Source organism: Schistocerca cancellata, chromosome 1, assembly GCF_023864275.1.
Source record: "Schistocerca cancellata isolate TAMUIC-IGC-003103 chromosome 1, iqSchCanc2.1, whole genome shotgun sequence".
Taxonomy (NCBI): Eukaryota; Metazoa; Arthropoda; class Insecta; order Orthoptera; family Acrididae; genus Schistocerca; species Schistocerca cancellata.
In genome coordinates, this window is record NC_064626.1 from 377908307 (window position 1) to 377934408 (window position 26102).

At 43.4% G+C, this 26102-nt stretch overlaps 1 protein-coding gene across 1 annotated transcript in view; it reads left to right on the forward strand.

Moving 5' to 3' along the window:
- The first annotated feature begins 2333 nt into the window (after positions 1-2333).
- The window catches only part of LOC126177315 (probable G-protein coupled receptor AH9.1), a 91290-nt gene continuing 67521 nt past the window's right edge, over positions 2334-26102 (forward strand). The window contains exon 1 of the mRNA XM_049924450.1: positions 2334-2427. Within this exon, the coding sequence (XP_049780407.1) occupies positions 2334-2427 (94 nt within the window). The remainder of the gene's footprint in view (positions 2428-26102) is intronic.

The window sequence follows — 26102 nt, forward strand, 5'->3', positions numbered from 1 at the left end:
GGGTGTTCAAAAAGTCCCTCCGCAATGCCGTATGATTATTAGCCGCGCGTGCCGTATGCCGCAGTGAATATACCGAAATGAAACTCAGTGAAATATAAGTTATTAATTTATTGAATATTCATTTTTACTTATAAATTTTCACATTAAATGTTGAAAGTGTCCCTCCTGTTGTTGAATACACAAATTCGTCTAATAATGTTTCCAAACACAAGCTGTAACATTTCTTCTGTAACAGAAGCAGTGAATGTGGATATTGCAGTTTTCAATTCAACTATAGATTTTGGACGGTTCTTATAGACAGTTGCTTTCGCTGCACCCCAGAAGAAAAAGTCAGATGGTGTTAGGTCAGGCGATCGTGGAGGCCAAAGTCCCTGTGAAATTATGCGATCACCAAAAACATTAGCAAGCAGTGAAATTGAAACGCGAACTGTATGCGCGATTGCACCATCTTGCTGAAAATAACCGTTCAGTATTTCACTTATCACAAGTTCTCCTATGAATGGGTACAGAATATCACTGCAGTATCGCTGTGCGTTTATTGTTTCGTAGAAAAATATGGGACCCACAATCCCACGTCTAGAAATTGCAATCCAAACTCCTATTTTCACAGAATGAAGTGGTTTCTCATGAATACACAATGGATTTTCAGTACTCCACATACGAGAATTTTGCGAGTTCATGTACCCGGATTAATGAAACCACGCCTCATCAGTGAAGAACGTTTCATTAAGAATATCCCTTCCATTTTGTTGAACGAAATTTTTGAACCATCGACAATAATGCAGTCTCTTGCCATGATCAGTATCTTTCAGTTCTTGCACGACTGTCACTTTGTATGGGAAAAGTTCTGATTTTTTCCTCACAGCTGTGTGGGCCATTCCGACACTAACATAGATTTCCTGGGCGAGTTTTCTTACTGACTTGTTCGGACTCATTGACATTTTATCGGAAATATCGAGTAGTTTATCCACAGACAAAACGCTAGGACGACCACTTCTCGGTGTATCTGTCGCTGAACCCGTACTTCGAATTTTGTTTATCAGATCTCGCACAGTATCGCGATGTGGGATAGTTGTCTCAGTGAAAACTGAATTAAGTGTTTGACGAACTGAAACTGTGTATTTACCGCCAGCTTTGAACACTTGCTCGACTAAAAACACACGTTCTTCAGTCGTTAGCATTTTATGACAAAAACGAAACAAACGAACAAAGGAACTGAAATTAAATGTTCACGTCAACACGTATCGACACACACTAACGATACTACTGACACTGGACACTAACGATACTACTGACACTGGCTGAGATAAACGAAACAGTGAAATGTTGGGAGAGTCCACTTGAAGGGGGGTAACCCAGGCAGGCGAACAATCATAGGGCACGCGCGGCTAACAATCATTCGGCACTGCGGAGAGACTTTTTGAACGACCAGTATATGCATCAGCACGCCGTCGTAGCGAATCTCGGATGCGCTGATGTAGGCCTATCCCTGTGGTATTGCGTATGGCTTCGTAGTCTTGCATAATACAGGTAAGGAGCCTCTGAACACCTTTTACTGGGGTTCCAAACAACACCTTTCAAAAGCCCCCACAAGTAAAAGTCCAGTTGGTTTAGGTCCAGAGAGCTTCGAGGCCAGGCAATTGGTCCATGTCTACCTATCCACCTGTCATCGAATCCGTTATTTAGAAAACTACGGACTTTAACACTACAACCAGGAGGTGCACCATCGTGCATGAAGTACATGTTTTGTCGCACAGCTAAAGGCACATCTGCTAACAGATAACCTTGTCCGTTGAGCCTGAGCGAAAGAAGTGAGACCCTAACAAAGTCACCAACAATGTAGGCCCAAACGTTGACGGAAAATCTTTGTTGATGACCTGCTTTAACAGTTGCGTGAGGATTGACGTCTGCTCATGCATGCAAATTGTGAAAATTTACCATCTGACCTCGCTGAAACGGCGCCTGATCTGTGAACTGCAGCGTTGCACTAAAATTAGGATTGACATTTCGTTGAATAAATCATCGCAGAAGAGTACCCATGTAGGAAAATCAGCTGCCTGCACACGCTGTAAATGGTATGGATACAGCTGGTCCTCGTTCTTGTCTAATTGAGGACGAAATTCGTCACGCTTTACAATACTTTGTACTCACTGGCATCCGGTATATTACAAATGCATTACGCTGACATTGACGACTTATCCCTGCAGAATTTGTGATGTTCATGGGTTTTTATCTTCAGAAAACGATAAACATGTAGTTTTCTGTGAGTAGTTCATACAGTATATACCTTCAGATCGGCAAAAACTTTACGATTAATTTTCATCTGATAAGGCATGGCCTTGAGGGATATGCAAATGGACGGAATTTACATCGGCTGCTCTAGTCTCTTCTGCATGCTCAGTACATGGGTATTTGATATGCTGCCAAGTAGGCGAACCTTCACATTTTTTCGTGGCACAGTGAACAGTAAGTAACATACATATGGTGAAATAGTTTGTGGACACTATAACTGAAAGCCGACGACTCCAGTACACGCGAATGCAACGTGACAACGATACGACTTATACTCGTACATCCGACAATATTTTAACTTGTTTGGATGAGTGTTTTGATGGGAGGTGGCTCCGTCACTTTCATTTACCCCTACATGACTTCTTGTCGATGTACCTTAAGGATGCTGCTTGCGTTGTTTCTTCTTGCGACGTATAATATCAATGCTAATAATTTTGTTAAGATTCTGTCACCTGTTGGTAGCTTGTACAAGTTTTACCTAGAATTGTTCTCAATGACTTCTTGATGTCGTGGAGCTGCTAACCAAAGCCACTGGCTACCGTTGTACGGCCCTTCTCCAATACATTTGGTGTGAGGACTGTAAAAGAGTTCTAAATACATCAAGCAGCTACGATATTATAGCTCAACATTCTCTGACAAAACTGTTATATTTTAAATCGTCTTGAACAATCTTGCAATATACCGTAACAGATATCTGATTTCCAAATCATTACATCAGTACATATCTAACTATATCCGTTACTTCTAGTGACCTAGTTTCAACTTAGTAACGAATGAACAAATCGATGTTTTTACAACTATCGATGGTTCTTCTTCCCTGAGGCGTCCAAAACACCTCCAAGCAGTGACGGCACGGCACAATTAAATGTCCACATAACAAGCAGGTCTGCTAGGGTGCTGTCGCACCTTGTAGGCATTCTGTATGCATCCCATTTCATGGATTTTTTCTACAAATTATAACTCAGGTGCAAGCTACACTTCATGCTTAAAAACGCAGAAGAAATGTGATCGATGTGTTGCTGAAATTCCTACAGAAACCTGAGCACATGCGTTTAAGACCATGTGCCGTCATATTCAGTTGTGTGAATCGCGTAATGGTGGCCACATTTTTTCCATAAGGTTCCATTAACTTTTGGAATACTCCTTCAATGTTAAGTCCCTTCTCTGTGTCAATCTTTGTAGGTGAATATTCTTGATCGCGGTAATATAAACGACAGCGACGCAGTCGTTCTTCAGTGTCGGTGAAGATTCGGAGAACTGATGGGAAGGCGATAAGGCGGCCTGGCTTAAGAAGTGGGCCACGTGTCCCTGCGGCTGCTGGACGCGCTTGTGTTTGCATGCTGAGGTCGCAGGCATGCGGGGGCGGGGGGTGGGGGGCGTGGCGAGGCGGCCGGCCATTGCGTGCCTCCGGGTGGCGGAAGCTGCCGCCAGTAATACCCTGGGCCGGACCGGACCGGACCGGCCTACTTCGTGGCGCCATCAGTCTCGCCACTGCACCTCAGGAGCCCGCTGGCGTGCGGCAGCACACTCATTCAGCTGCATTTGCATCTGTGTTCTCCGCGTCCAGCTCTTCGCTGCGATGATCTTCCGTTCGCACTTTTTAAATACTCGACACGAGCGACGAAACATTGAAGGAATATTCCAAAAGTTAACGGAACCTTATGGAAAAGAGGCGGCCACCATTACGCGATTAACACAACTGAATGTGACGGTACATGGTTTTAAATGCATGTGCTCAGCTTTCTTTAGGAATTTCAGCAACACATCGATCATATTTCTTCTGCATTTTTAAGCATGAAGTGTAGCCTGTAGCTGCGTTATAATTTGCAGACAAAATCTATGAAATGGGACGCATACAGAATGCCAACAAGGTGCGACGGCACCCTAGCAAACTTATGTGGGCATTTAATTGTGCCGTGCCGTCGCTTCTTGGAGGTGGTTTGGACGCCTCAGGGAAGAAGAACCATCAATAATTGTAAAAACAAAAGAGGAATGGAAAAACGATTTGTTCATTCATTATTAAGTTGAAATTTGGTCACTAGAAGTAAGGGATATAGTTAGGTATGTATTGATGTAATGATATGGAAATTCGATATCTGTTACAGTATATTGCAAGATTGTACAAGCCGATTTAAAATATAACAGTTTTGTCAGAGAATGTTGAGCTATAATATCGTAGCTGCTGGATGTATTTAGAACTCTCTTACTGTCTTCGCACCAGCTGCATTGGAGAAGGGCCGTACAATGGTAACCAGTGGCTTTGGTTAGCAGCTCCACTACATCAAGAAACCATCAGAAGGCAATCGTAATTGAGAACAATTCCAGGTAAAACTTGCGCAAGCTACCAACAGGTGACAGAACCTTAACACCATTATTGGCATTGATATTATACGTCGCAAGAAGGAACAACGCAAGCAGCGTTCTTAAGGTATACCGACGAGAAAAGTGATGTAGGGGTAAATGAAAATGAAGGAGACGCCTGCCCATTAAAACACTCATCCAAACAAGTTAAAATACTGTTGGATGTACGATTATCAGTCGTATCGTTGTCACGTTAGCTGTTTCAGTTGTGGCTTCGTTGTCAGATCATTAATGATAAATTGATTCTCATATTCATACTAACGGAAATCATGTTTTCTCAGCCAGCGTCAGTCGGAATAGACAGTCAGCGTGTGGTACAGCAGGAAGCTGTCATATAAACGCAACACGGATGAGGACTTGTGCGACGTAGACAAAAGTTGGTATGCGGAATTGTACATCTGAAAGATGATACCTACACAAATTTCGCGCCTGTCGCATAAGAGTGGCGATTCTGGTGCCAATATGAAGATGTAAGTCACGTTCGCCTAAATAAACGCTTAAACGGCCATGAGCGTTAGTTACCTTTGAGATTGGACGTGGTGAGTAGAGGTTAGGCAAGAATACCTTTAAGGCAACGGAGACGCCATTACCTTTACGTTACTGAGTCTCAAAGAGTTCGTACAACGAGGCAACAGTAGCTGGATGTTCCTTCTCCGGTACTGCAGAAAGACTTTGTAAGCAGGCTGTTTAGGTTTTTATGTTGGTAACGCCACGTAGCGCTCTGTATGAAAATCACTGACTGTGCTGTGTGCAGTCTGTGGCTGATTTGCATTGTTGGAATATTTGCTATTGTAGTGTTGGGCAGTTGGATGTGAACAGCGCGTAGCGTTGCGCAGATGGAGGTCAGCCGCCAGCAGTGGTGGATGTGGGGAGAGAGATGGCAGAATTTTGAAAGCGGACGATTTGGACGTGTGTCCATCAGAGAGAGTAAATTTGTAATACTGTATATCATGAACTGATATATATATATATATATATATATGATGACTTTTGAATATTATTAAGGTAAATACATTGTTTGTTCTCTATCAAAATCTTTCATTTGCTGACTATGCCTATCAGTAGTTAGTGCCTTCCGTAGTTAGAATCTTTTATTTAGCTGGCAGTAGTGGCACTCACTGTATTGTAGTAGTTCGAGTAACGAAGATTTTTGTGAGGTAAGTGATTCATGAAAGGTATAGGTTACTGTTAAGCAGGGCCATTCTTTTGTAGGGATTATTGAAAGTCAGATTGCGTTCCGCTAAAAATATTCTGTTTCAGTTTAGTGTTGATCAGAATAAGTAAAGAGAGAAGTGCCAGAGTACGTTCAGTTCTGCTCAGCTGTTTGAAAATCAAAGAACATAAGAGTTTTACCAGCACAGTAATTCATTAATTTTTCTAAGGGGATGTTTCAACTTGGCAGGAATGCAGCCACTGTACGTGATTGCTGACAGAGGTCGCAGTAAGACCGGACTGTGGCACTACCGACAGGGAAGACCGTCGTGTTCGACATACGGCTCTGGCGCATCGTACTGCATCTGCAGCAGCAATTTGAGCAGCAGTTGGCACCACAGTGACACAACGAACTGTTATAAACAGGTTACGTACGGACAGCTCTGAGCCAGACGCCCTGTAGCGTGCATTCCACTGACCCCACCGTTTGCGGCTTCATTGGTGTAAAGCGAGCGCTCATTGGAGGACATGATGAAGGTCTGTTGTGTTTCCTGACGAAAGCTGATGTGTTGGTTAGATTGAGGTCACTTGAGGGCATGCAACCAACCTCTCTGCGTATTAGACACTCTGGACCCACATCTGGACTTATGGTCTGGGCTGCGGTTTCATATGACAGCTGGAGCAATCTCGTGGCTACCCCATGCACCCTGACTGAAAATCTGGTGAATCGACCTGTTGTGTTGCCATTCATGAGTAGCATTCCAGAGGGTGTTTTCCAACAGGATAACGTTCGCCCAAATACCGCTGTTGTAACCCAACATGCTCCACAGAGTGTCGAAATGTTGCCTTGTGTTGCTTGATCATCAGATGTCTGAAAGCGAGCACATTCAGAACGTCATCGGACAACTCTAGCGGCATCCACACTGCGTATTAACTGCCCCTGTACTGACCGACCAAGTGCAACAGGCATACAACTACATCCCTTAAACTGTCATCCAGCACCCGTTCAACACAATGCATGCATGTTTGCATGCTTACATTCAACCTTCAAGCGGTTACACCTGTTACTAATGTCCCAGCATTTCATTTCACATTTGCAAAGCTTATCTTGCAGTTACATCAACCTGTGATCTTGCAGTTTTAATCACTTACGTATGTGAAATTAGAAGGAAGGTCAGCGTTGGCCGTAATTTTGATGGTTTATTGACAGCAAAATCGATTTTCAATCACATAGTAATCATCTTCAGTGCTGTAGTGTACAAATTAAACTCATAGGAACTGGTGTCAAGTTATTACCAGTAACCAAAGATATGAAACGATCACAATACATATGTTACTTGGACAAATATGTTCCCGAAATTTCGTTACACTGCATTAATTATTTTTTGATCTTGCGATTTTTTCCGTCAGTGTATACTACGCTTGTGTACCTGTTTGAAATCTAGCAACTGCCCACTAAGAAGCTCTTGGTGAAGAGATGGAGATGACTTTTGGATCGAAACATTTTTGCGAAGTGTTTACCGAGAACTGTATGAAATATCTCTCTTTGTGGATGATGCTCTAGGTGTCAGACACACGTAACAGCAGTTACTTGGGATCTCAGGGTGGAGAGTGAATCGATGTTTCGAATCTGATCTTAATGGAGATATTCTACTTCTTTCTGTGCTATTTCGGCACCTACAGTGAAAGAGAAAAAAAGTTTTAGAACACATGTTTGCTTCGAGCAGAGAGACGTAGGCCTGTGGTCCCGATAAGCAGCATCGAGAGAACTGGGACAGTTTATTTCTTTCTGCAACTGCTCTATTAGTCCGAACACAAAACGTGACGTTAACTTCCAGCTTTGCTTTCTTTAAAAATTAAATTAAATTACAAAAATGGGAAGTGACAGGCCTTCGGATTGTTCCAAGCTAACTACCGTCTTTTGGGTGTATATTAAGTCCATCTATCTCGTAGCGTAACTAACGTCAACTCACCACATCCAATGTCAAAGATAACTAAGACTCAAGACCGTCACAGAGTGTATTTAAGTTCAGTTACTGCCTCCTATTGGTTAATACGACCCTACCTAGGACAAGCATGAGGCAAATAGTGGATGATGAAGACGTAAGGGTAGATCAATTAGGAGAATGGTATAGTTATTGTTTGCTGCTCTGGGGAAAGGGATGTAGGTCGGTAAGTGGAATAAGAGGTAATCAGTGCGAAAATTGGACCGAAAAGTGTGGAGCAGTTTACTGTGTTGTAAGAGAACAGAGTGTATCCCACACACTACCGCATTAATATGTCTTTAAAAGTGAATAATAAAGATTGTCTTATTTCTGTGTTGCCTCTAAGTTATTGCACATGTTTTGTATAAGACGAGATGCAATTTCTGTATAACAATTTAGAAAACATATACCACACCATGCATAATAAAATTATAAAATAAAAACAAACAGATTTATATCAGGAATCGAACCTTCCATCTCAAAATTCTAACGCAGCATTCTACCCACTGCACTAACTGTGCAGCAGTGCTTCACTATACTGAATTCAAATAACTGTCATATATGTAATAACAGCGTTGCAAAATGCCGTTCTTTGACGTACATTTTTGTACTGATGTAAGGAACGTACGAATTTGTGGCGAAGAGTAATACAGTTCTTTTATTATCTTTTTTGTGCGTATTATTGAGAGTTTTTATTTCTAATGATTGTTATGTCAGAAATGTCTGTGCATAGTTTCTACACGAACAGATTGCACGAAGAGAGTGGCCAAGACAATATGGTCAGTTCTCTTACGTACGGAAGTAATTGAAACAATTACATTTTTTCCAGATAACGGCACTGCACTGAATTATTCACTGCTTATAGGACAATTACTTGTACACAGATAAGTGAAAACAAGCTTTATCACTACTGGTAGAATACAATTCCCATTGCTTGGAGATGTTAGCGTGGCCATTGTGGTACAAATAGCGCAACGTGGTCTCTCGACTGAAGAATGTTTTTTTACAGTATTTATGACGTACTATCACATCAAAAATCATCTTACGAATGCACTTCATTAAACGTATACACATAAACATCAGAGTTCATTCCCACAGTAAAACTAACCACAAACACATCATTCCTTAACAGCAGTTTATTCAGTACCCTTGAATGTTGGAATTTACCGCATTAATTAACTCCTAAATTTACGAGATGCTGTTGCAAACACTAAAAAATAAAGTATAAACGCACTGACGGTAAATAACTGTAACACCGAACAATCATTTATGTTTAGTAATGAAATTAGTAATGAACACACTTGTCTAGGTACCATATTTAAGTGATTAACATTGCAACACCGCAGGTTAATGTAAGCGAGATGAGCCGTTGCGTTGCAAATGCAGCTAATAGCCGGTGTAAGAGCCGGAATGTTGAATGCATGCATTGTTTCGTATAGGTGCTGGGATGGAGTTCCATGCCTGTTACACTTGCTCAGCCAATACAAGGGCGGTTAATGCTGTTTGTGGATGACGCTAGAGTAGTCATCCGATGATGTCCAATATGTGCTCGGTTGGAGGCAGAACTGGTAATCGAGCAGCACAAGGCCACATGTAGACACGCTGCACAGCACATTGAGTAATAACAGTGGTACGCGGGCGAGCGTTATTCCGTTGGAAAACACCTCTGGTACGCAGTTCATGAATGGCAGCACAACAGGTCGAATAACCACTTTCTACCCACAAATTTGCAGTCAGCGTGCGTGGGATAATCACGAGAATGCTCCTGTTGTCATACGAAATCGCCATAGCGCCAGGTGTAGATCCAGTTTGTCCAGCACGCAGACAGGTTGGTTGCAGGCTCTCAACTGGCCTCCTCCTAAACAACATACGGCCATCACTGGAGCCGAGGCAGAACCAGATATCATCAGAAAACACAACAGACCTCCACCCTGCGCTCCAATGAGCTCAGCCTTGATGCCACTTACGTCGCAAGTGGCGGTGGTTTGCCGTCAGTGGAAAGCTCTACATGACGTCTGGATCGGAGCTGTTCTTGAAGTAACCGGTTTGTATCCGTTCTTTACGTCACTGTGATGCCAACTGCCAATCAAATTGCTGCTGCAGAAGCAGTACGATGTGCCAGAGCCATCCGCCGAACACGATGGTCTTCCCTCTCGATAGTGCCGCGCGGCCATCAGGATCCCGGACTTTTGCGGTCGTACGTTCTTGTGACCACCGCTGCTAGCCATCATGTACGGTGTCTACATTCCTGCCAAGTCTTTCTGCAATATCGCAGAAGGGACGTCCTCTTCTCGGTGCCTTGTTACAGGACCCCACCCAAACTCAGTCAGATATTGATAATGGGGTCTTAGTCGCCTTTAAGGTATTCTTGACTAACAACTCACCATGTGCAATCCCTCAAAGGTAACTAACACTCACGATCGTTACATCGTGTATTTATGGCAAACCTTATTTGCCTGCCCATAGTGGCTCTGCTAACGCTACTCTTGTGCAACCGGCCCGAAATTTTAATGGACATCATCTTTCAGATGTAGAGACACGCCTATCATCTTTCGTTTGTCACACAACTCCTTGCCGATGCGATTTTTTTCCGTCGATGTTACTTCCCGCGCGGGTAATACAAACTTGTGTTGCCGAGGCACCGATGAAGTGCTATTATAGTAGGAGACATACCGGGTGATCAAAAAGTCAGTATAAATTTGAAAACTTAATAAACCACGGAATAATGTAGATAGAGAGGTAGAAATTGACACACATGCTTGGACTGACATGGGTTTTATTAGAAAAAAAAAGTATTGCTAGACGCGTGGAAGATCTCTTGCGCGCGTCGTTTGGTGGTGATCGTGTGCTCAGCCGCCACTTCCGTCTAGCTTGGCCTCCCAGGTCCCCAGACCTCAGTCCGTGCGATTATTGGCTTTGGGGTTATCTGAAGTCGCAAGTGTATCGTGATCGACCGACATCCGACGCCAATGCCTCACCGTAACTCCGGACATGCTTTACAGTGCTGTTCACAACACTATTCCTCGACTACAGCTATTGTTGAGGAATGATAGTGGACATATTGAGCGTTTCCTGTAAAGAACATCATCTTTGCTTTGTCTTACTTTGTTATGCTAATTATTGCTATTCTGCTCAGATGAAGCTCCATCTGTCGGACACTTTTTGAACGTTTGTATTTTTTTGATTCTAATAAAGCCCCATGTCATTCCAAGCGTGTGTGTCAATTTGTACCCCTCTATCTACATTATTCCGTGATTTATTCAGTTTTCAAATTTATACCGACTTTTTGATCACCCGGTATATTCGTGTCTGAGAATGTCGTAATGTTTCATTTGAGTCAGTCAACCACTATCACTGATTTATCGTGAACATGTGGATACGTGGAGAACGTATCAGGTAGTACTTACTGCGTCTAAATGAACAAGACAGGCGTTTCAAAATTTTAGCCACCTGCAATGTTTCCTTTAGAGCGTAAAAAAACTACTCCACGCTCCGAGTTCCTGTGATATTACGCATAACTGGCTAAAAGAAAGCAGGTTAATAGAAGCTGCTACAGAAGATTTCTTAACGTAAACAAACTGGCATTTAACACCTCGTATCCAGGTTAATGTTTGTCGGAGCACTTTCTCTTCACCTGTGGCCTACTTTCAAGGTACGTTCTCAGATCTCGTCTTGAAATTATTGCGCAATGAGCCTTAATTAAAGGCAATGTAGGTGGGCAGGCCATTTCTTTTATTCAGCGAGTAACCCAGATGCGGAAGCAAATGGCTTTAAACTCTTGTCCTTAGTGGGGGGCGGAGCTCAGTAATATGTAAATGAAAGCATCTGGGATTAAAATCCAACTGGCGTCTGGGAAGGTATTTCCTCAGCCATTACAGCCCTCGCTTTTAAATCTCTTGATGGCGCAATAATTCTGCAACAATGGGAGGTTTATGCCGAAGTTGCTGAATCTGGTTTTATTTTCTTGTACAAGTTCCATATCTTGCTAGATTAACATCGCCTTCTCATAGGCAGCTAAAACGTCTGTGCGTAGCACAGCGATGTACGAGAGATATTAATCCCGATTGTTTTCATTTTCGTCTGCAAAGTAGGACGAATATTTTGCCTTACAAAATACATCAGGAGATTCACAATGCTCTAGGCAACGTGCTCCATCTGGCGGTCTTTTTTTTCCTTCCGGAAAGTTTGTAACGCAGTTCAAAGCTGTCGTCTGGTTAACGGTACACGAGCTTACAGGTATACCGTTAGACTGCACACTCCTTTTTAACATGTGTCTTAGTCAATGGAGGCACATCGACAGCAAGTAAAGTAGCAACGGACTACGTCACAGTGTAATTGAAAAATTACTGCTTCCAATAGACGTATACAGATTAGCTGCCAAATAAATTAACTGCCATTAGCGCAGTGCAGCCTTACACCTATATGTCGCTTCGTTGGAAAATTGTTGCAAAATGTACAAGCAACTGTACACCTGCATACGATCTACTGTTAACACAAAAAGGTGCTCTTGGCTCAAAAAATAAAACTGTCAAGTCAATGTCCGCAATTAGGAAAAAGCACCGATCTTATTTGATTACAGGGCCGCCAATCAATCACGTGGGAAAGTTCACGATATTGTTCGCGGATGACGCTCCCGTATACAGACAAGTCGCACCGCTATAAAATTGCAGCAAAGTGCAGGAAGGCCTACAGAACGTCCACGCTTGCTGCAGAGATTGGCAGTTGGCCTTCAGTATTAACGAATGTAACGAACGCGCGTAAATAAGTGGGAAGATCTATCACTATATGATCACACGAGTGCCGAACAAATACTACAAGCAGTCTCATTCATTAACACTTTCGGGACGCGAGGCCCGTATATGTGGCCCGATTGTCGCGTCACGCACCCAGCGCTGTAACTAGGGGCTGGCTTGGAATATCGACACGGGCATCCTAACGAAAGGGTAATTGTTCTGGCTAATTTCTGGAGGGGATCGTCAACGCTTTTTTACTATATGTCATCATAGCAAAGAAAAGAGGAGAAGCACCAAAGAGTCATTTGCAGTTTCGGAAGTGTCTCGTCAAGGAGCTTGTTGGCGACGTCAGGACTCAACCAACCCATCGAGGAAGAGGCCACGCTCTGAGCATGGTGGCCTACACAGAATGGACGGCCTGTACCATGCTATCGCAAGAACAGACACCAGAAAACAGGGTGACTGTGTCGTTTTCAGTGATCGCTCCAAGCCAGGAGGGCGGAAACGGTCCCCCTTTTTTTGCGAAACTTGTCCGTCCAACCCTTCTCTTCATATGGCTGAGTGCTTCAACAGGTATCACAAAGCAGCAAAGTACCGAAAGCACTTGTAAAATATGGTTTCCTATCGAAAAATCGATATGCCAAAGTTGTAAAGTTTGTTTTAAGCAAATTTTATGTAATTTTGTAGTTTGACATAAATTACATTTTTCATCCCTCAAAATCGACTTATTTTCTTCCCACGGACGTCCCATAAGAGATAAAATTGTATTTTATATGTCGTTTTAAAGCTAAAACTGAAAAGAATAAGATACAACTAACTTTAATAAGTCTAATTCAATACTTCACCTCTCAACTAAAAAAGTAATAAAAAATCAAAGTTTTCATTTCTTTCTATTTTAACACCACCGCCAAGTCAAAAAGTGCGCGATATGGAATAATGAAATACACTCCTGGAAATGGAAAAAAGAACACATTGACACCGGTGTGTCAGACCCACCATACTTGCTCCGTACACTGCGAGAGGGCTGTACAAGCAATGATCACACGCACGGCACAGCGGACACACCAGGAACCGCGGTGTTGGCCGTCGAATGGCGCTAGCTGCGCAGCATTTGTGCACCGCCGCCGTCAGTGTCAGCCAGTTTGCCGTGGCATACGGAGCTCCATCGCAGTCTTTAACACTGGTAGCATGCCGCGACAGCGTGGACGTGAACCGTATGTGCAGTTGACGGACTTTGAGCGAGGGCGTATGGTGGGCATGCGGGAGGCCGGGTGGACGTACCGCCGAATTGCTCAACACGTGGGGCGTGAGGTCTCCACAGTACATCGATGTTGTCGCCAGTGGTCGGCGGAAGGTGCACGTGCCCGTCGACCTGGGACCGGACCGCAGCGACGCACGGATGCACGCCAAGACCGTAGGATCCTACGCAGTGCCGTAGGGGACCGCACCGCCACTTCCCAGCAAATTAGGGACACTGTTGCTCCTGGGGTATCGGCGAGGACCATTCGCAACCGTCTCCATGAAGCTGGGCTACGGTCCCGCACTCCGTTAGGCCGTCTTCCGCTCACGCCCCAACATCGTGCAGCCCGCCTCCAGTGGTGTCGCGACAGGCGTGAATGGAGGGACGAATGGAGACGTGTCGTCTTCAGCGATGAGAGTCGCTTCTGCCTTGGTGCCAATGATGGTCGTATGCGTGTTTGGCGCCGTGCAGGTGAGCGCCACAATCAGGACTGCATACGACCGAGGCACACAGGGCCAACACCCGGCATCATGGTGTGGGGAGCGATCTCCTACACTGGCCGTACACCACTGGTGATCGTCGAGGGGACACTGAATAGTGCACGGTACATCCAAACCGTCATCGAACCCATCGTTCTACCATTCCTAGAACGGCAAGGGAACTTGCTGTTCCAACAGGACAATGCACGTCCGCATGTATCCCGTGCCACCCAACGTGCTCTAGAAGGTGTAAGTCAACTACCCTGGCCAGCAAGATCTCCGGATCTGTCCCCCATTGAGCATGTTTGGGACTGGATGAAGCGTCGTCTCACGCGGTCTGCACGTCCAGCACGAACGCTGGTCCAACTGAGGCGCCAGGTGGAAATGGCATGGCAAGCCGTTCCACAGGACTACATCCAGCATCTCTACGATCGTCTCCATGGGAGAATATCAGCCTGCATTGCTGCGAAAGGTGGATATACACTGTACTAGTGCCGACATTGTGCATGCTCTGTTGCCTGTGTCTATGTGCCTGTGGTTCTGTCAGTGTGATCATGTGATGTATCTGACCCCATGAATGTGTCAATAAAGTTTCCCCTTCCTGGGACAATGAATTCGCGGTGTTCTTATTTCAATTTCCAGGAGTGTAGTATGCCAGTAATGAGCGTGTTTTAAGCTTCATTTACAAAAAAATTACAGCGAGAAGTCAAAAACTGTAGATTTTACAAGCGATGAAAGAAACCTAAGGGATATGGAACCCGCACAGCGCCCCCGAATTGCTCTGCTTTGGGGAAACGCCCTCCGTCCCGAAGGAGTTAAATATCTGGGAGCATACGAAGAGAGCTATTGAAAATGGAAAGCACACCCATAAACTACTCATAGGAAAGGAAGATGCCAGACTTAGATTCAATGGTAGAATCCTCAGAAAGTGAAGTCCACTCATTTAGGAAGCAGCTTACAATAGCTTTGTTAGACCGATACTTCGGTATTGCTAGTTAGCCTGGCACCCATACCAGAAAGGTTTGATACAGGAAATACACTTGATCCAAAGAACAGCAGCGCGTTTTATCATAGGTTGATTTAGCAAGCACGAAGGAATCACGGAGATGTTCATCTAACTCCAGTGGCATATGTTACAAGAGATTCATGGTGCATCACGCTGTGGTTAATAGTTAAATTTTGTGAGCGTACTTCTGTAGAAGAGTCAACTAATACATTGCTTCCACTCACGCGCACTATTTTCGATTGAAACAAGAAAGGGGGGGGGGGCGGGAGGTTAACGACCCTACACACCTCTACTCTATTTGCAATTATAGTGTACTTCTATCATCTCTTACTACGAATGCCTAGTCGCCCCTGGAAAACTGCGTGACCTTGCTGCAACCTTCGGCGACTTGTATTCAACTCTCTTACAAATCTTAACCGCATGTGAATCTGTCTGAATACTACTTTACGAAACTTTTCAAATAATAATGAAGTTAGTTATTCTTTTAAGACTAAATTAACTTTAGCCTTGAGAAACTAAGCAAATGAACCTAATCAAGTTCTGTTACAATGCGACTCGTGAAAGTTTCTTATGTAAACGGACCACACAAACATTTCATCTATTTTAAAATAGAACTTAAGCAAAATAAACGCAAGGTACTTGAAATAAGAAGGTATTTTATTAATCCAAATAAAAAAACAATTACTACAATTTCTGTTACCAAAAGTATGGCTTTCCCGTTACATCTCTTTGTACAGAAAGAATTGTCGGTACTTTGTCTTGTCTCAAGCACTGCTGTTGAGAATATGGTGCCAAACTGTTTCCACAGTATCTTGAAGTCTCATATCATTTAGACCAAACGCATCATGCTGTCCACCTTTTGGAACCATTCTTGAAATAAGATGAAAGTAAGATGATACAGTTCTTGCAGTACTATAATTCTGGATAGAAATATCTTGCATCCGCGGCTGCAATTTATATGAGGAGACTCATTACTGCAACAGTCCTAATTAGCGTCTTCCTCTGTGAGTTGTACCAGTGTTAGCACAAAACATTAAAAACTTGAAGAGTGCACCATTACGTGATCTAACTCAACCACAGCTAGCTGGCTGCTCCTCCCAAGAAAAGGCTTTCCAGAAACGAAGACGAGGCCACCTGCTAAACCTGTTCCGAAGCTATCCTTTGCGTCAGTCTACTACGCATTTCTCCCGTAGAAATGACGTTCCAGAAATGGAAACGAGCAGGGAAAAATCTTGTGAGTTCACAAGTCTTAAAGCTTCGCAATTTCGTACTCTGAATACCTTTCTTTGCTTTCATACAATGAAGGCTTTCACGACCGGATGTTTCAGCTGCCGAGAATTCTTCCGGGTTGTATGGACGTGGCCCATGGAACTCTTCTATCCCTGACGTTTCCTCCAAAGCTACGTTGGACATCTTCGGAGCTGCTCCTGGTTGTGCTGAGTCTTGCCGACTGACGGGTCGGACGTCGAAGAACGGCCTAGAAACCGTGGAAAGTGGGCGTAGTATAGATTTCACATGATAGCAGAAATAAACATTGCCAAGAATGAAATATAACTATCGATCATCAAATCTGAAAATGTTACTTCAGTCTTGATACTGCCAGTCCAGGACTTAGGGATCATAATTACATTCGAATTTTATTTACACTGATGGATTGAAGAAAAGTGAGTCCCATTGCTGCTCCGTTATTTCCCCCTCAGCGAGTATTCTTCAGGATACTATTCCTCAAACAATTTTCTGGCTATGCTGCTGAGCAACGTCAGAAAGTTAAAGTACTGATGCATGTCAAACTTTTATCATCTGCACTCATTCCCTAAGTGGCCGTTTCACTTCATAGTTAAGTCCAGCACATTAAACTCCAAAAACGTGGGAAAACAATCTCCTTCTTGCGGAAACTCAGCTACCTGGAAGAGCGCTGAATTAAACATTTATAAAGCGAGTAGGGTCGGTCTGCTCGCACGCATTTTTGCGCTGGTAGGGAGAGAATCCATGCGTAAGTAAGATAATAGGTGTCTGACACTGTTAGAAAACTCGCAGCTAAGCAAACCTAAACTCTCTATGCTGCCTCTCCGAGTTACAAAAGTCTCTCAGAGGCATCTATGAGTGAGGCACTACTGGATGACATACAGCTATCACCTCTGATGGAGAACCTAAAAGTGACGGGTCCTTCCACCGTTACATTCTCAGCGTGCCATAATGTAGCGGTATGACTTTTATATTTCGAAAACCAAAACCATGAAAAAAATTTTCAGATATATATTCTACTCTTAAGGAGGCCAGGTGAAGAATACAGGATATATTTTGAAATTTGGTGTTATAAGCCATCCATATGTATGTGGCGAATTATTTTATGTTTGTTGCTGTGTTTATCTAACTACGACATTTAGACAGATTAGTTTAGAAAACACCCATCTCAAATTATAAACATTATGAGCATTGATAACAATGTAGAGACTATCACCAATAACTGCAACTGGCTGTTTTGCTTCGGACGGTGTTCGGATGCAGTCGCTTCAACACTGTGCAAAGGTAAATGCCAAAGTCATGAGCTAAAAGCATCCTAGCTTTCATTTTACTATAACGCAATTTACATGCGAATATTTTTTCCCAATGCACGAGGGCTATTCATAAATCAACCTCCGATTGGTTATTAACCATTCAAGCAAGCGCTTTGCAGATACAAACATTTATTTATTTTTAACAACTAATCGTAAGTAAATTTATGAACAGCTCTCATAGAAAAAAAATTCTACGAAAATTTCGTTAAAATGATGTGCCGTTAACTATGTCGTGTGATGCGCAGTGTCTAAACAGGCGTGCGGGATAGGCCGCCCGCCAAACAATCCAATCTGGCCATAGGTAGGCTCAAGTAGCGAACGTGTGATGTGTTTCTCTACTGTACGCCCGCTCGTTCAGACGTATTAAGTCAGGGACGTAAGTAACAGAATATTGACAAAATGAGAATAGGGACTTGATAAACATAAGGGTTGAGAGAAACAAACACAAAAGCAAAGAAAGGAAGGAAGGAAAATGAGAAAAATGTTTCGTCGAAGAAGAGAACATTAGAGAAAGAGCTCATCTTAAAAAGGCGTTACTTCATTAACAATAATTTTGATTATGGAATATGAATAGTGAGTGGTTGCTTTTAGCATATCAAGTTCTTTGAACAGGTTTGTGTGAGTTGATTACCTCTCCGACCCCTCCCAAATGAACTGAGTTAGATATTTACAGATCTAACCGTTGCCAGTTCATATTCTTACCTTCCACATCTCTCCATGTGTGACACGTACTGCTGTCAGAATCAGATGCTAACTATTATCTATAGGCTTGGAATAGGGCGCGGACCCTATACTAGATGACAAAGACTTGGATTAATATTGACCATAAAATTATGATTAATGTTCACTCAAATGTTATATAGTTCCAATAACTCAGAGCACTAACACGCATTTTACAAAATTAAAAGTCTGAAAAAGTTAGATCTTACAGCATGAGACGTTGCAGGCGCCAAGTAAAAGCTAGGCATCAAAATTTGTAATAGTCGTGTCTCGTCGCTGAATACAAATTTTCCTAATGGGTGCAGTGGCTCAGCAGTACTCTTTACTTTAATCTTCTTCAAGCTTCACTATAAATCATTAATGTACTGTGGCCCTTTGAACCTGCATCGGCTCTCGCAACCAGGATAAAACTGCTGCACACATCATTGGCGAAAAAGGCACAGACTTGCCTCCTGCCTGACTCACAAATGAATCATGTCTCTGTCTGCTCGCTACTGTTTTCCTACTCTTCGAGCGTACTCCAAAGAGTTCCTTTCACCTGAAAATCTATGTCCCTAACATTGCCAGTATGTCTACTATATAATAGTTACAAAAAAACTTTTTAATTTTTTACGACAAATTCAATTCTTAAGCTTGCTTTAGTAAAATTTACACAATACTGACATTTACCGTACATAATAAGAATATAAGAAAAAAATTCATTCGTGAAAAGGAATAGAATTCCATAATTTAAAAGTAATGCCGTGTCATATAGTAAGATACTGTGTTGTAGTGTCACACACTAATCTCAAAAATCTCATTTTCGTTGTCCGTTTCTTTTGGAGCCCATCATTCACAACCACGTAGGCAACTCGTCACAACCATTGTTTATAAAATTTCACTAGTGCGTATTACCTAGTCCTTTTACACAATTTTCATCTAAAGGTTCTACATAAGTAGTTGAAATATTCCAATATAAATAAATATCTAATTGTTGAATGTCTAATATCTAGCAGCATAAACACTTGATACCATTAAGTTGTTCAATGGAACAGATTCCGAGGAGGAGCTTGCACCACACTAGAGAAACTTCCGTAGGCTTCACTTTGAGATCATGTAAGATCTTACGCAGTTCTTGAAGCAATTGCAGCGAAATTGCATCCTAGTCTGATACGATACCTGTAACATCTCCAAACATGTAGGAGGAAATAAAATTATTTTAAGCAGTTTCCGTCCAAAAATTATGATTTTTTCTTTCCTTAAATAACTACCTTGTTGGATTGTACTGAATCGTCTCTCTCTTCATCGCCAGTGTCAAAGTCATCAAGGACACGCTGAGACTTTTTAGTTGTTCGTTTGCAGCGTCTATATCGTTTCCCTCCAACTACCACACTGGATTTACTGTCTCTCTTTCACATTACCGTCTTTTAATCTCCACACCGACTACAATTATTCTGCCGTATTCGTAGTTGTATTAACCCTTTGGTTGTCTTGTATACGCGTAAACTAAATAAAATTGTTAACTTTTCAGAATCTTTAACTTTCGATCTTTGAGAGAATACTGATAAATACAGACACGAAATCCGATACAAAAGCGTATGTTCGTGTGAGAACAACAACGATCCACTTAGTGTTTGGTTCCGTGTACAACGGCAAATCATTGAAAATAAAAGATCCATTCTCTTCTCCCGTTGTTATCAAGCTGTGCCAATGCTCCGTTCTTACCGACCAAACTGAATTAAATTTCCATGAAATCCAGACCATTAGCTGCTTACATGCGTTGATAAAAAATCAGCGGGGACAGTTGAAAATGCGTGCCCCGACCGGGACTCGAACCAGAGATCTCCTGCTTACATGACAGATCGACTGAGCTCTCGAGGACACACGGGAGAGTGCGACTGCAGGGACTTATCTCTGGTAAGCTCCCCGTAAGACCCACCTACTGTCCACACACATGTCCGAAAGAACAGACTCCATTGGTGATCTTGCAGTGGGGGTCAGATATTATGAAAGAACAGATACCATCTTCATATAGACAAGGCTTACCGGCCAACGATCCTCTTCAGAGCAGATGCAGTCATATTGCTCAAACTCTTACGGGAATCGGTAGATTGACTGCCGCGAGTAATGAGTATAATGGGCAGGGGCACTACAAATTTGGTGTGTAGAGAGTAAGTTGTAATGTGGGTCTCACGGGGAGCGTGCCAGAGATAGGTCCCTGCAGTCACACTATCCTTTGTGTCCTCGATGTTCAGTCGGATAGAGCGTCTGCCATGTAGACAGGAGATCCCAAGTTCGATTTCCGGTCGGGGTACACATTTTCAAGTGTCCCCGTTGATATTTATCAACGCCTGTAAGCAGCTAATAGTCTGGATTTCATTGTAATTTCATTCTTCGAGAGCTGGAAGATCACCAATGGCACAACAGACACCATATTCATATCAACTGAATTAATGTCGTGCAAAAGTGCTATGCTCCATCAAGATACGCAAAAAAGTTCAATTGGAAACATACAAAAATATCCTTCAACTCGGCCCATCAAACGATAGAGAACTCCAGCGAGTAATTACACAGAAAGCCAAACAAACAAAAATGGAAGGACCCTTCTCCGAGGCAAAGGGCGCTTGACGTCGTACTATATATAGTTCGCCACCTGTAGCTGGCAGCGCTGCCTGGTGGCGGTTCACGGAATTGTCCTCAATAGCGAGCTAATCACGCGAACGCTGCTTTGTGACCACAAGCTTGTTTGCACAAAGCTGCGTGCGTGGTGTTTGTAACCAACAGCAGTAATCAGGTCGTCGGCAATTAATAAATGAGTGAAGCAAACGTGGTGTAATGTTTTTATTGTGCACACCGGTGAGTACTTCATTCACTAAATACGGCTGCTTTACTCTGAAACAAATTTCACTTCTCAGTAATAACTCATCAGACTATAAATAGGTCGGCCATAGGACCGGTCTTAATAGGTCTTAATATGGCCGATATAATTTTCACGTTTCAATCGCTCACATAACTCCGAATCCACTTTTTTTAGAGGTTCGTCTCAGAAGGTTCAGAATATGATAAGCTTGGAAGATCCCTAGCTCATTAAGGACTGGACTTTCGCTCTTTTTGAGATGACAGAGAAAAGAAGCGGCCACGGTCCATCTAAAAGGCATCGGACAGAGTGTATGAACTCCGCTCCTATGACTGTCAGGCACACTTCCTTGTTGAACGAGCAACGACATCTGCACCACACAAGTCCTGTTTCGTGGTGACACCAACACGACGAGGAAGCGCATTGTCTCGGCACAAAATCGTCAACGGCCTTACTATGTAACAATAAACTAAAACACTTCGTGGTCGGGCACAGAGAACCACACAGTGGAAAAGTTTGTAGATTTGAAACATTTCTTCTGGCGCTATTTCTTTTCCAAGGAGAAAACAAATGCTCTGTCACATGGCGTCGTTCGGATGCAGTATGGAGGGGCATGGGATTAACGCAACACACCCCTCTTCCCTGTCGTTTGTGGCGTTCCAGACTTCTCATTCGTGCAGCTTCTCAGCTGGCATCACGAGGCTAAGTGACTCCCGAACTAACTTCTTACCATGGCAGAAACGGGAATTGAAGCCGGCTCCTCCACATAGTAGTCACACACGCCGACTAATCAGCCACGAAGGTGGTAAAAAAATTAATCTTTCGACAAATCTCGTCCGCGCCAAGGTCTCAATCCAACTACACTACTGAAACTTCCTGGTCCTCTAGTTGTCCTTTGGTGGTCAGAGGACCTACAACAGGCCCACAGACCGAATGGATGCTCTCATGGGCCACTCTTCTCCTAACAAGCATCTATCCTTTGGAGGGACTGGGGTGGGAGCGGTGTAGGACGCTGCACTGGTTTAAAAAATAAAAAAAATAAAAAATAAACTTCTAAAAACGCCATCAAGGCATTTGTTTTCGCCCAGGCAAAGAAATAGTGCCAGAAGAAACGTTTCGAATCTACAGATTTTCTAGTTCTTCCACGCCTAACATTCTGATCCATCTAGAGCATTAACTTCACAGAAAAAAGGAGACTTGAGATGAAGGTGGCATCGTCACAACTAAATCACTCCCAGCTTAATTAGGCACTATGATTACTTCACGTGGCACTTACCGTCGATAGGAGCAAGCTCCACTCCAACGCCTACAAACCGAATTCTAAGGAAGAGACAACCAGTAAAAACAAAACTAATTTTCTAGAAGATCCTGGTTATGCCTGCTGTATCACATGGCAGTTTCGTGCAGACAAGACAGCTATGAACATCGAAATAGATACATGCCTCTTAAATGACTTTCTAGGATATGTGAACGATCATCAGTGATTTGCTCACGTAAACAGGAAAACCGCTATATTAGTGAGAGTTAATAGCGAGAAAATTAAAAACTACGAGAACATTTAGAAACATCATACGCAAAACATAATTAAAGAGAAACACAATCTAGGTCACTTTTTTATTTTATTGGAAACCCTTTTGTAGGTCATCCTCAGATCCATTGTCTATGAATTACAGAGAAGTACAGCTCTTCAGTTGGCAAATATTCAGTTAAGATTCGTCTTTAACTGAATCTTTGCCAAAGACGACCTACGCTTGGCAGTAGTTCGCAATTAATGTCTTTCTATACAGTGGAAGTGGTCACGGTAGCCTGCGAACATTATGGCTTCAATTATGAAAAGAATAACTAATCGAACTATCTTAAATGAATTTTAAATTACAGGCTTTTGGGGTGCAAAACAGTAAATCTCTTTAAAGAGAAGTCATTAGATAGTTTACAAGAGAGAAGTCTATTTTTCTAATTTTTCTAACGACGAGATAGAAAAAAAATAGTGGTTGAGTAAGAGGTCACGAAAACAGAGGAAAATAAGCCTTCATTTTTCTTGCAGTCCAATCATCAATCGCACACAAAGAACGCGTCACAATATTCCGAAAAAGGCAAGCACCCTTCACCGTACTATTTCAAGCGTTATATGGATATTAAATGTAAAGGTAACTACATATTTCCGTTCCTATCACTACCTTACTCTTCGGAGAATTTCTCTCTTTTTACTATGTGTTGCATCTTGACATATTTGTATTGACACTAACTTCAAATCCACTTCCCCGGAACAGATACTTCGGAGAATTTCCAAAGTGCAAACTACAAACGACAATGGAATGACATGAAACAGTCCTTTCTGTTGATAGATAGTGAACGGGTCATTGACTTTGTAAAGTAATTAATTTGTTCGCTTTAATCCTGCCGCTGTTCCTGGTACTGAAAAGTTATTCTTACAAAACCCATCGATAGGACAAGTGAACGCCCTGCGCAGCTACCTGCAATAACATGAAATAACATGAAATAAGATTCATCGACTTACTCGCAGTTTTTCTCAGAAATCTGTTCACTTGGAGATCTCTTTTGGCGAAGTTATATGCCAGTGTATCCGATGCCTTTCTTCCATTTTTTATCTTGTTTGGTGCTTACGCTCCCTGTCTGAAAGTTGCTAGCGTAAGCAGAAATGTTTTACTTTCTAATTATTTCCGCCATTAACTGAGAAAGGCTAGAATCGTTTACGTACTGGGATAAAAACTGGGAGTGATAAACTGCCACGGAAGTCGCAGTAGCGCCTGTGACAATTTTAACGTCGTTGACACCGACACAATGGAGCACTTTAAAGTCGATGCTTTGGAACGTGAGGAGGAACATACTAGCGAATATCAGAACGTACTAACAGAGGGTGGGCAACTTGTACACGTAGTGAAGACAGATGGAAGACACGCTGCCTGCGTTACTCATTCGGCAAGTCCATTGCCCCGAAATGCAAAGCACTTTTAATGTCTGTAATATATATATATATATATATATATATATATATATATATATATATATATATATATATATACACTCCTGGAAATGGAAAAAAGAACACATTGACACCGGTGTGTCAGACCCACCATACTTGCTCCGGACACTGCGAGAGGGCTGTACAAGCAATGATCACACGCACGGCACAGCGGACACACCAGGAACCGCGGTGTTGGCTGTCGAATGACGCTAGCTGCGCAGCATTTGTGCACCGCCGCCGTCAGTGTCAGCCAGTTTGCCGTGGCATACGGAGCTCCATCGCAGTCTTTAACACTGGTAGCATGCCGCGACAGCGTGGACGTGAACCATATGTGCAGTTGACGGACTTTGAGCGAGGGCGTATAGTGGGCATGCGGGAGGCTGGGTGGACGTACCGCCGAATTGCTCAACACGTGGGGCGTGAGGTCTCCACAGTACATCGATGTTGTCGCCAGTGGTCGGCGGAAGGTGCACGTGCCCGTCGACCTGGGACCGGACCGCAGCGACGCACGGATGCACGCCAAGACCGTAGGATCCTACGCAGTGCCGTAGGGGACCGCACCGCCACTTCCCAGCAAATTAGGGACACTGTTGCTCCTGGGGTATCGGCGAGGACCATTCGCAACCGTCTCCATGAAGCTGGGCTATGGTCCCGCACACCGTTAGGCCGTCTTCCGCTCACGCCCCAACATCGTGCAGCCCGCCTCCAGTGGCGTCGTTACAGGCGTGAATGGAGGGACGAATGGAGACGTGTCGTCTTCAGCGATGAGAGTCGCTTCTGCCTTGGTGCCAATGATGGTCGTATGCGTGTTTGGCGCCGTGTAGGTGAGCGCCACAATCAGGACTGCATACGACCGAGGCACACAGGGCCAACACCCGGCATCATGGTGTGGGCAGCGATCTCCTACACTGGCCGTACACCACTGATGATCGTCGAGGGGACACTGAATAGTGCACGGTACATCCAAACCGTCATCGAACCCATCGTTCTACCATTCCTAGACCGGCAAGGGAACTTGCTGTTCCAACAGGACAATGCACGTCCGCATGTATCCCGTGCCACCCAACGTGCTCTAGAAGGTGTAAGTCAACTACCCTGGCCAGCAAGATCTCCGGATCTGTCCCCCATTGAGCATGTTTGGGACTCGATGAAGCGTCGTCTCACGCGGTCTGCACGTCCAGCACGAACGCTGGTCCAACTGAGGCGCCAGGTGGAAATGGCATGGCAAGCCGTTCCACAGGACTACATCCAGCATCTCTACGATCGTCTCCATGGGAGAATATCAGCCTGCATTGCTGCGAAAGGTGGATATACACTGTACTAGTGCCGACATTGTGCATGCTCTGTTGCCTGTGTCTATGTGCCTGTGGTTCTGTCAGTGTGATCATGTGATGTGTCTGACCCCAGGAATGTGTCAATAAAGTTTCCCCTTCCTGGGACAATGAATTCACGGTGTTCTTATTTCAATTTCCAGGAGTATATATATATATATATATATATATATATATATATAAACAGTAGTCTTAGTAGTCTCTGAAACCATTGTAGGTACAGCTGAAAAGATAAATGAATCTGAAACTAAAATTCACTGTTAACAGATTCCTCACTAGATACAAAACCGCTGGAAGGATGACGAACTATTTCTGATGCACCGTTGTATGTCATGTCGGGGAGACTTCAGAACCTAAAGTATTGCTCCTCGTTCTAGTAACACCGCATCTCATCAGAACAGTACCTGGACACTTACGTGCCGT